We start from the raw sequence: 12,193 nt of genomic DNA, 5'->3' as shown, positions 1-12,193 counted from the left end.
AGAAATAAATCTGGAGGCTTTGGGAGATTTTCCTCTGAGCATCAATCCATCTCAGGTAGTTATTTAGTTAGAGGTGTGATGTGCAGTTAGTACTGCAGTGTTAAAGCCTGGTCTAAAGAAGGTTTTTCTCTGTGGCCATGTTGATGACTGTCTGTGAATACAAGAGGGTGTTGAGGAGGACCTAATCTCCTGCATAAATGATAAGGTCCTGATGAATATTTCAATGGAGCCTGTTTCCTTCCTCGTTCATTCTCCGCTCTAGCTTTGGGAGGGAAGCGTGTTTGCCAATGAAAGGTTATTCTAATTTAAACTCACACTTTTGAAATTTCTAAAATTATGCATTAGATTTTGTGCTTTTTTCTTTTTTAAATTGGGCTTCCCTCCATCCGTCACCTTGTCCTGGGTGTCAGCTGTTCTGTTGTGGACGTGCAGACACATTACAGAGGTGGTTAGCAGGTGGGCTAAAGCAACGCTGAAGGAGAGTAGACAGTGTTAGAATGCTGATAAACTTTTGGAAAAGATGGCAGAGCAAAACAGAGTGGAACCTGAGCGGTTTCGCATCCTTCTTCTTTGTTGTGGGTGCAAAATGTGGAGGAGGTAAGAAGACGTTGTGTGTACCTCATGACCTTCACTGTGCTGGAGGCAAATAGCCAATCAGCATGGGTGTTTTATGTGTTAAGGTGTTTTTCTAAAAACTGACACATACTGTGTGTTGGTGACTGTGTGGGCGGTTGGGAACAGTATGTGTGTATGGGTATTTGTGTTTTGCGGGCACATGTCACATTGTGTGTGTGTGTGTCTGGCAGTGCTAGTTTAATAAGGTCTAGAGTCTGCTCTGTGCCGTGGGGACTCGCAGCTTAGGCGATGGGCTTACCTCAGAATGAAACCAATCTGTTTAGCCTGTTCTCCTCCTCTGCAAAATGCTCCATTTTCTCTGTCCATAAAGTTAAATGACATTTTTCCTACTGACACCCCCTCGCTGTGTCAAGTACCTCCCAAGATGTTGCGGGCCGACCTAGATGTCACTGTGTGTGTGTGTGTGTGTTGAGACAAAGAGACCTGTGAAGGCAGAAGCAAACACAGAGACATCCACATTTCAACCCTATTCTGCTGTAGGGCCTGTGTCTTCAGGAGACAGCTGCTTTGAAAACACCGGCAGTAAAAGCATTGGAGACACAGGGATATTGTGCTCAAAACACCGGTGTCCTGTTTACATATAAGGCAGCAGGACTCCAAATACAGACAGCAACTAATAAGAAAATGACTCATTAAGAATGACAGTAACCCCCTTCATACTGCATGCATTTGATATTTTTAATTTCTATATTTGTACTATAGAACACAATGAGGGATCCTGTTTTTCAAAGTAAATCTTGAACAGAACTCCCACGTACACACCAAATGGCTCGCCGATCTGCCATAAATGACTGATGAGATGTTCCCTCTTTGCTTGGAAGGACAGAGTAACACTTCCACTCAGTTTACCCTCTATCTCTGTCTATTTAGGAGTCTAGTTGCCTGCCAGCAGTAGCTCGGGACTGTGTCCAAACATAATCATGATATTAGCTAGATCCTTATTTATGTGTCCTTACCCCTTTCATTTCTCCTCTCTCTCTTTTCCTCTCTCACACACACATGCACACACATACTCTCATATCCTTCTGCTCAGCCCCATTACATATGCATTCATCCTTCCCACTCCACACATTTCCAATCTTCTCCAGTTAGCTACAACAAACATTACATTTACATATTGATTTCGTAGTTTTAGTCAATGTAAATATGCTGTCATTACAGTAAATTTGAGCTTCTGTTAACATAAGCTCGTCCAGATCTGCGCAGATTAAGGGTGTGATTGCATAATTAATATGTGCGCTACATATTAATTCCCCCATCCCTCTCTTTCTCTCAACTCTTCCTCCTCTCCTTGGGTTCTGAGCCCTGATTAAGTGCCTGCTTCGGCCCTTAAGCCTCCCATTGATATTCAGCCGCACAGACCCAGCGTTTGCTCAAAATGCTACTTAACCTCACAGCTTATTGTAAATGAAGCATCCAAAAGTTGATTCCCCCACCTCCTCCTCTCTACGTGAAACACACAAAGTGTCTGCTTTTGCATTGCTCACGTGTCTCTGACATGGCTGGAAGTTGCCGAGCAAGTTGCGACGGCATTCTAGCAAGTCTGCTGATGCGGGGCCTCTTGGGCAAAGCCATGTTTCTCCTAATATGTCTATAATAACAATGAAGTCTGCTCATTGCATCCACTGTTTGACTGTTACCATCTTAGACCACTAATCAGCTGAAAGCCATTGAAGTGATTTACACTTAGTGAACTGGATTTTATTTCTTTTAAAAGTAGGTCAGTAATTAGCACATATATATTGTTTTCATCCCCATTTTTTCTGTAGAAATATGTTTAAAAAAATTTCATCCCTGCTTTTACCTTACCCTTACAGTAAACGGAGTGAACATCATAAGTGTTTCATATTTCATTGAGTATGACTGAAATTAACATTAAAACAAGTTAGTTGACATACAAAAACCTTGTATCATCAATGTACATAAATCCACTTTTATATCATTTACTCCTTTTTTCTTGGCCCAAACAAAAACTTAAAATCACATATTGGTGTCACCATGGCAACAGCCAGTCTGCTATATCTATTTTACAACACCTGTCAAAATATTCATGCAACATCACATATCTACTTTTCCTATTTTTTTTTTGGCCCACAACCTCTACCCCCACTTCAGAATGAGTACACCTCTCACTTTAGGGTCAACTGTAGCTGGACTATAATGGCATAATAATACACATCTGAAAAAGGCTGTCATAAAGAAATGATAGTTGACAATCAGTTATTATACAAATAATTGTGATTAATTATTCAATTGTCTGGTTCTCTTCATTGTATGCCACTAGTGTAATACACATAGTACACCTTATGAAGAAGAGCCATTCATTGGCATTGGAATCTGGAAGACAGATGGCAGTGTCTGATGTTTATCTCTTGTGTGTGTGTGTGTGTGTTTTAAAGGTTGTTTCATAAATTTGTTTGATTTGAATCTGTGCTCATTTCAAAGATGGTATGATGAAGGCCTTGACGACTAAGAACAGTTCAATTATTTTTGTGTAATGAAAATTTTTCTGCTTCCTGGGCACAAAAGGGGAATAAATAACAGCAACAAAACACACACACAAAAGTGACTTCAGTATTTACATTGGATATATTTTATATGTAACATTTTCTACAGCTTTGAAAATAATTTTTGTTTTTCTGAAACCAATTTATCATAAGTGTGACCTGTAAATTCATAAAGGTGCAAATGCGAGGCAGAAAAATGGACAAAATCCACATACAATTTTAACAAAGAAATAACTGTATTTAATTTAATGAAAACAAAATCCCAATTTTCTTAGTAATAAATAACAAGACCAGACTACCAAAAGGTCATGTTGAATGACTGAACTGAGTTTCTATAAAAACTCCCAGATGGTTGAATAATCATGAATAACCGTTTAGAAATCTATAAGTCACCTGGAATGGATGGCACATGTTTTCGCGCACCTTTTTCATTAAAACCTCTTGGTGTGGTCAAGTTTTGTCACTGTATATGACAATGAATTCTTGTTTTGGATGCATGGTTTGCATTCCCAGTGTGAAAGCTGCTCCAGGGTTTATTCCATAATAGCATCAGGTTTGTTAGCGATGAAAGCCCACTGATGGACTTCCTGCTGTTTCTGTGCAGGTGGTCATAGCTGTGGTAGCCTGCTGTGCTGAGCAGAGCTCTGGCCAGGCTTGTTAAGACACAACCAGTGAAATGGGCGACGAGCCCCCAGAGGTGGCACCCACCTCCCTCTGCCCGCAGAATACAACAACTTAACAAGTTGCAGCCTGCCCTTTACTTGACTCAGTGGCTGTTAGTGCTTATGATTTGTTGTTCTTTGTGCCCTGTCTTTTCTCTCTACGTCATTTTCCTGCTCTGTCCTTCCTAATATTTCCTCTGTATACATCTCTTTCTCTTTTGTGAGTTTTATTGTGTGCATCCCTATTCATTGCGGTTTTCATTTTGCCCTGTTCTTACAGTGCTCTTCAAGAGTCATTAAACCAGAACTTCCTTCTGGTCATCAGTCACCGTGAAGCCCAGAGGGACTACAGTCTCAACTTCCCCGGCTCCAGAACCATACAAGAGGTACAACACAGACATTCACGCACACAAAAAGTCATCAAAAAGTCACTTTGTATGCACAGACACTGACAAAATACTCCTTCATGGAGTCCCACATACATATTATTATTGCACCTGATTCAGGATTCCCATAACACAGCATTCATTCTATTTGCTAGTCTATCTTCGCCATCGATTCATTATTCATCACAAATGATCACATTTCCGAGCACATAATTACTCTCACAGCTGCGGTCTGGTAAATCCCCCCTCTTTTCCTCTTCACCCCCCCATCCACTCGCTGTGTCTTTCTCCCTCTCCGTCTGTAGTCTCAGCAGTCGAGGAGCCACTTTAAATGACTGAACCTTGTTTGATCTACGCATGCAGAAGCAATGGAAAAAGACAGTGTCCATTCATTTCTGTTATCTGGAACTAAACAGTAGATTCTGTGGCCTATGAAATATTTATCATTACTCATACTAGGCCCAGCGTGAATTACTATCACATCTCCATCTTGGTTTGAGGTTGATGAGCAGGAGAATATATGTACGTACTTGCTTGTGCATGCCGATGAGTGAAAGAGTGCGTCTGTGTCAATGTTTGGCCTCATGAGTTGAAATCAACACTTTTCTACCTATGCACAAAGACAACCGTGTGCACATGTACCTGTCCCATGCCCCTCACCTTCCACATGCAGAGGATGAGTTGAACAGGCATCATTCATTATTCACAGTAGGTAACCTGCTCTCACCAGTGAGAGGAAATACACTCCCTAAAGACTGACCAGTAACAACAGAGAAGACCCACTGATCATAACCCACTGGTGAACCAAGTGCTTATGATTGGCCTACATATAGAGTAGAACAAGCATCCCACATTTGATAAAATGTATGGATTGGACACACGCTGTCTGATTAGTTGTACATGAAGTTACCAACTTAATGTAGCTGAAATATTACAGAACTGGTAGATTAAATAGAGAGTTTCTATTTTCTTTGATCTGACAATAAGGTGAAAGTTTGGGACAGTGAATTAGGTATTTCATTTAGAGGGGGCTCGGATACAAAACAATAATGACAGATGTCATAATTTTATATTGCTATAAATATCATTGCAATGAAAGTGTTTGTTTCATCTAAATGGTTCATTTAATTTACATTGTAGTAGTTTACAAAATACTTCAGGTTATTTTTACTTTTATTCAACAATGAAATTTCTTTGTCATTATAATAGTGTTAAATGTTCTGCATTTCTCTATACTCTATAATTCTGATGAAATATTTGTTACATTCTAACCATAAATAGTCATAACTGTTTGGTTTCTTCTACTCTCACTTAGGAAGAAAAATCAGCCATTAAACTCAAAGAAATATTGGTTTGACATTTATCATGATAATTATTGATATGAACTGACATTTTGATCATGGTAATGTTTCAAATCAATAGCATTAGGAAATCCTACAAGCTGTAAGTGTGATGTGTCCCAATATTTTTTTCCATCTTGTGCATCAGGTACAAATATCAATTGATAGTAATAATTTATTACTAATAATTGTTATTCATATTATTTCTAACTAAACTAGATCGCTACCCCCTTGCATAGAGTATGTAATTAGCACCAGGAGTATTTTATGTTTTTCCTTGAAGACGTCCTTCATATGTCATGAGACAGTGAAAACTAATACATAAATAACACTCTGACATTTAATATCGTAATTTGAGTGAAAATAATCAAAAGATAAAAATCTCTTCTCCTTAGATTGTTTTTGGTTTTATGTTCAGTTCCACTTGTTGATTAATTACCAGACATTCACTTAAATGTTCACTTCAACAATCATCCACTTACACAGTAAGAAATAATTAATTTCTCACACAAATATAAAATAATAACACCTAATGTGCTGTCAGTGTCAGATTGTTATGAGATCACATTGGCTGCTTAATCAATTTTTTTCTGTTCCTAACGATCCAAATAATACTGGCCTTTAGAAATCCACCACTAGGCAATCTTAAGTTTCCATGTTGGGCCTCCATACTAGATCACAATTTTGTCATCCAAAATTTTTGTCATTTCATTCTCTTTTTGCTCTTCTACATGGCTGTTATATTCAGATTTTTGGTGAGTACAGACACTTTTCCCCTTTAGCACATTAATATGACAAAACCCCCAAATTTGTCCAACAAATGTGGATTATTGTTAACTGTGACGGTTACAGATCACAGTGGTCAAATGTTATCATTGTTTTTGAGCAGAGGGGTAAACTAAATGTTTTGTGACACACTACCATGAAAGATGCTCCTTCTAAGTTTCTTAAGCAGCTTCAGCCTGGCTTTTCTGTACGGGTGAAGATTACACTAATAATAATCAGGCTGCTCGCAGCACTTGTAGTGGTGCTAATTGAACAGATTAGTTTAACCAACATCTGAACTGGAGGAGGCAGCCTCCCTGTTTTTTTTCCCCTCTCTCCTCCCTCGCTCTGTCCTTTTTCTCCGCCCTACATCATCCACCTCTCTCACTCTCTTCTCAGGCAGATGGTTTTGATGAGCACCCACTGTGAACCTTAAGTGTTTTTGCTGGGATTACAAACACTGGGGAGGCGTCCCTGTGGTGCGACAGGGAGGGGGGTATCGTGGATGCAGAAAAGAGGCAAAGGACCACTGGCTTGGTGGGGGTGCTGGAAGAGGCCATAGGGGCTGGAGTAGGGACAATGTGGCTTTAAACAGGCCTCTATGTCGCTGTCTTTCCCTTACGCATGCTTGTCTTTAGGCATCCCAAGGCCCCCTGCAGTGAAAATGAGGCCCAGAACTTTAACCTGCATAGATCTGGACTCTGTTTGCCCTGTTCCCTTTACATATTTACTCTTTTATTTAGGGAACAGAGCTTGTCCTTTTCTTTTTTATTACTGTAATGTGTTACATATCCTCTCATTTAAGTGAGACTCTTATAAAACATTATGTTGAGCCACAGATCCAAATGCAGTTAGTAAATTTAATTAGTTATGGAAGATAACCTATATGATTCATAATCACAAACTCATTTTTGAGTTTTTGCATGAAAGGATAGACAGAAAAGGGAAAGAGAGAGTATTTGTCTCATCATTATAGGACTTGAGAATGCAACAAAGAAGTAACACCATATTCAGACAGCCTGACTCCCCTTTCTACTCATACTGTGTCCACTCAGACACATATGGACTCCACTACAGAGCACCTTTCTCTCTCCATTCTCCTTTTGTCTTAGCTGCAGACTAGCTGATGGTCTCTGCTTGTGCATATCAATAGGGAGAGAGTCCTGTCTTCTTGTTTGTCTTTGCCTAAGGCTCTGGCTTTGCCTTGTGGCTCTCAGAGAACTGCCCTTGCCCCTCCCTTTCTATCCCTTCATTCCCCTCATCTTTCTCTCAGTGTTCCCTCTCTACCTTCTTTCTTCTCCATCTCCAGAGCGCAGGGTTGTGTAGACTCTGATTGGCTTTAACAGACAAGAGTGCGGGGTAAGTTGCTGGCTAGCTTGTCAGCTAAGCTGGAGAGCAAATGTTTGCCAGGGAAGGAGAGGGTAGAATAGGGAGAGCCGCTGGGTCTTGAGTTGTCCGTGACCAGACCAGTTGTCCTGGGGATTTCCCCCCCCCCAGGCCTAGGCCCGGGCCCCATCTCTGCTTCGCAGCTGGGAGACATATAGGAACCAAAGACAGACTAGGGCTGCAGAGCTGAGAAAAGAAAGGTTGGATCGAAAGAGGATTCAAAGAAAGGCATCTGGTGCTTAGGGGAGGTGAAGAAAGAGAGCGAGAGCTTGTGACTGTTTAACGGAAACCTTTCCTTCTCTTTGATTTGCTTCCAGCCAGGGATTACAGGCAATTGGCATTTACAATGATTGGATCATTAATTTTTCTGTGAGCCGAATTGCCCAGCAGCTCAGCACACCACTTATGTTGTGTGTAACTGGCTTATGCACCCCTACCTCATCTCAGCAGTACACATATCCACAATACCATGTTTCATATTAATACAACAACCTACATTTCATTTACATTTTTGTATTAAATGGTCTTCATAAAGACAAGATGGACTGTAATATATTCTGGTGTCTCATGTTGTCATTATGTCATTATTACTGCTCCACAATTTGTCACAGCAAATTATTAAAGTTATGTGCTGTCTCAGGTTAAAGGCATTTTAGCTAATATTTTCCCCTGTAAAATATGTTAGTCAAAGGACTGTTTGAATGTTGGTCTAATTCATCAGTGAAGTGGTTGTCATGGCAGACAGGGGGCAGCATGAGACAGTATTGCTCTTCATATGATGCTGCTGTGGCCAGAACATCAACACTGCAAAGCTCTGCAATGTGCTGTGCTGCTACAAAAAAGTTTGGCTTCTTTCATTTCAAGAAGCAAAGTTGTTTTTCTTCGATATAGTTGCATTAGACTGATGACAGCACTGCACATCACACTTAACTCTGGTGTTGTTCAGGTGGGCGGAGCCTCAGCATAGTTGTGGTGCAGTCAGGTTGTCTCTGCCAGGTGCCTTTTTATTGTCGGCCTCTGCACCCCTCCTCGTCCTCCCCCACCTCTCACCTTCACTCTCTCTGTGGTGGGCGTTAGTTTGTTGTTTCTCTGATGCTTCTTTAACCTTTGACTGCAGCCTCTTCATTACTAGTGTTTATGCCTCTCCTCTCTTCCCTTTTCCCCTCTATTCATCGGCCAGCCAGCCGGTCAGTCAAATCCCTGTAGTCCGGCTGGTCAAACATAGATATTACACTCTGTAATAACACTGGCCACCCGCTCTGACCCCAGTCTGCTATCCTGGCCATAGCTCCTCTTCATAAGGGCTGGCACTGAGTAGTGTGCGGTGGGATTTACAATAGAAGGACAAAGGATGGACTGCGCCACTTATTATTGTTGTTTTATTTTTTCTGAGCTTGTTTGAAGTGTGAATTGCTTTTCTGTGGAAGGTTCAGCACAAGATGTAATTTCTTTGAAAGATGAGTAACATTAAATAGGATGTATTTACTTCAGATTTTAAGATTTCTTTGTGAAGTACATATGCAGATGTGAAGTAGTAATATTAGAATGTTAAGGTGCAAGCACTGAGACAAGTCGCCCCCACAGTTTTCATAGTTCATTGTTTTGCAGCTGCTTTCCTGCTTTGTGTTTGACGTTGGCTTTGACTTTGTGTTTGTAGCGTTCTTCAAGTTTCCACCTCCGTGACCAGCACCCCTGCATATGCCGAAGGATCCATCTCTCCTCAGTTCTTTTTACAAAGACAGGATTTGACCCGTGCGGGGGGATCTTTGCACCACAATAGATAGTTTTCTCAGCATCAGTGTCCAGCCCCTGCAAGGCCTGAAGGGCAGAATTCGGCAGAATAAATTCACTAGAATCCACGGCTGCCAGCGCTCAGACGCCGACAGGGCTTTGATCACCTTCGGCCGGCGCTCATCAGGCTGGCGTTAGGGCTTTAAACCAACAACTCAGTGAGCGGTGTAACACGGCGCTGGGTGGGACAGGCGCTGCTAACTGTTTATAAGCGGCGGATTGTTATTAAGTAATGCAGATACAAGGTCTGCGCATGAATGGGAGCAGAGAAATACTGTTCATTTCAGAGTGTGGGGCTGTTGTTGCTGGGCATTAGCTGTGGCATCTGAAGAATGCCGATAACTCTGCCTGTCTTTTTTCAGTTTTTTTTTCCTCGCCTCCTTTCCTTTGACTCATCTCCTTCATTCTCTGCCTGCCTTATGCTGCAGAATGGAGAGTACTTTGAGGCCATTTACAACTGCTTCTGAATTTACTGTATAAAAATGAGCCATTCCATAATTTTAATGTGTGATAAAGAGCCATATAAAGAGACACCAGATGTCTGCAAAAGAAAATACAAATCGATGTTTGTTTGTTTTTTCACTACTGTTATGTGAATATTAAGAGCAGTGATGGGAAGGTTCCTTTAGAAATGGATCAGGTTAAAATGAGCAACAGAGTCCTAAGTTTGGAAAGTGTCCTTATCTAAAAACAGTTATATTTAAACCAACACTGGACATAAATTTAAGAGGCATTTTTAGAAGTCAGAAGGGAAATACTGTTGATTTAATGTTTATTCATTAACATTAAATATTCATTTTATTGATGAAATGCTTCTTTTATTCATTGTTAATCAAAACTCAAATAAGTGCAGGTGTGATCCAAGCTCTTATTAAACATTAGTATTCATTTAATTTTCAGCAGGAGGAGAAAATGCCAAATAAGGGAGGAGTCTAAATGCACTTGTGTTTTTGATCGACGATGTATTGCATGTCATTTTGGATGCTTTAATATATGATCGAAATGACAGATGAACTAATGTGTCCTGTTTTTTCCCCACACTAACATACCATTTCCCCCAGATTTGGGATGTTGGGATCTGATTATCTTAGAGCCATGTATTCATCTTTTAAATTATTATTATCTATATACCCTCACCTGCCATATAGATAATACAAAAAATAATATAATAGTAAAAAATAGTAATCTCAGGAGATCATAATCTCTTGAGATTTTTATCCAACGATTTCTCGAAGACTATTCACCCGAACTCTTTTCAAATTCAACACACATTTTCTAGGAGAGGTGCAGTGTACAGTTTAATGGCTGAATTTCAATTTCAATTTGTTTTTTTTTTCTTTTTTTTTCTTTTTACAAATTTTTGAAAATTTGAACTAAGAAAATTTGTCCAACTGATTTCTTGAAGACTATTTACCTGATTCATGTGATTAGATTTAAAGTTAAGACTTGGGCAGAATAATATTTGTCTTGGTTTGACTGAACTACCCAAAAAGTACAGTAATTTAGTTTAATCTAGTTTACGATTATCTTTAATTTGTCATTCAACATTAATCCCTGACTAGACGGGATATCTATATGTAGGAGGGGTGGTGCTATTAATAAGCTCCACCTACTTTTTCCACTTGTTTTATTTTATTTTAACCTTTATTTTACCAGGCAAGACATTAAGAGCATATGTTTCAGTAAACCTTTTTCTGTTGTTCTATATTACTCATGTGAAACATGACTGTTGCTTGGCTCTGATACCAAAACTTTGAACATAGTCCTAAAAGTTCTGTCATGTTGTATTTGCAGGTGAAGAGGAACATTTCAGACTTGACCAACATCCCTGTGCGGCATCAACAGTGGGAGGGATGGCCAGCATCAGCATCTGATGACTCTGTAAGAACCACACATCCAAACTGTACTACGCTACAACTATAACAGGGGATCTACCAGCTCTTTAATGTGTACAATAAGCGCTGCCTATAATTTGCCCATGTTTTTTGGAAGCAAGGCAGCCTTAAAAAGATGAATAAGTATCCAACACAGATTCACGTCCAATGGTTTACAGAGTTTTCATTTACATTATCTCTATACTTGCAAAGTAAAAACTGTTCCACATTGTGTTATCCACGCCAAAAGCAGCAAAACCATCTGACAAAATCTGTCAGAGGCATGGAAGTAAGATGTCGAAACTAATTAAGATGTCAAAGACAGATCCCGTCCTGTGCCTTCTATCTGTGGACATTAAAGCTCACATCATTGAGTCCCGCTGACCTCCCTCGGCCCCGGGTCGCTCTTCCCACCCATTCATCCCACACACAGTCAAGCTGATCAGAAGCAGACCTCATACAGAACCTCCAGGACCCTCTGACCCCTTTTGTGCCATCCCCTCTTTGACAGCATATGTGTTCCCATGCTAATTGTATAGGATGGTTTATCATGCTACTCTGTGGAGCTGTTGTGCACACATTCTTGTGTTAACCTCAGGCTAACGTTTTCCTTTTAGATCTATGCCATTGTTGTTTGGTTTGAGTGTTGCTGTTGACTTTAAGTGTTGTCAGATACTGAGTTCCCGTTGCTTGAACTCACTCTACTGTAGCGAGTAGACTTTGTATTTCTGTTTTATGTGACAGGACATATTTTTCATTTTGTGGTCGATAATGACTGCCTGTTTCCTCTATAGACGATACAGTCTTTTCATCTTTTTATCCACATTCCCACAACGTCAACTAGAT

At 40.2% G+C, this 12,193-nt stretch overlaps 1 protein-coding gene across 1 annotated transcript in view; it reads left to right on the top strand.

The window, feature by feature from the left end:
• faf1 (Fas (TNFRSF6) associated factor 1) overlaps nt 1–12,193 on the top strand; it is an 83,533-nt gene that overhangs the window by 14,757 nt on the left and 56,583 nt on the right. The window contains exons 7-8 of the mRNA XM_030132588.1: nt 4,086–4,191; nt 11,268–11,354. Of these exons, the coding sequence (XP_029988448.1) occupies nt 4,086–4,191; nt 11,268–11,354 (193 nt within the window). The remainder of the gene's footprint in view (nt 1–4,085; nt 4,192–11,267; nt 11,355–12,193) is intronic.

The sequence above is a fragment of the Sphaeramia orbicularis genome, chromosome 4 (genome assembly GCF_902148855.1).
Source record: "Sphaeramia orbicularis chromosome 4, fSphaOr1.1, whole genome shotgun sequence".
Classification (NCBI taxonomy): Eukaryota; Metazoa; Chordata; class Actinopteri; order Kurtiformes; family Apogonidae; genus Sphaeramia; species Sphaeramia orbicularis.
The sequence above is the reverse complement of the archived record's forward strand: the minus strand, read 5'-3'. Positions and strand labels throughout refer to the sequence as shown.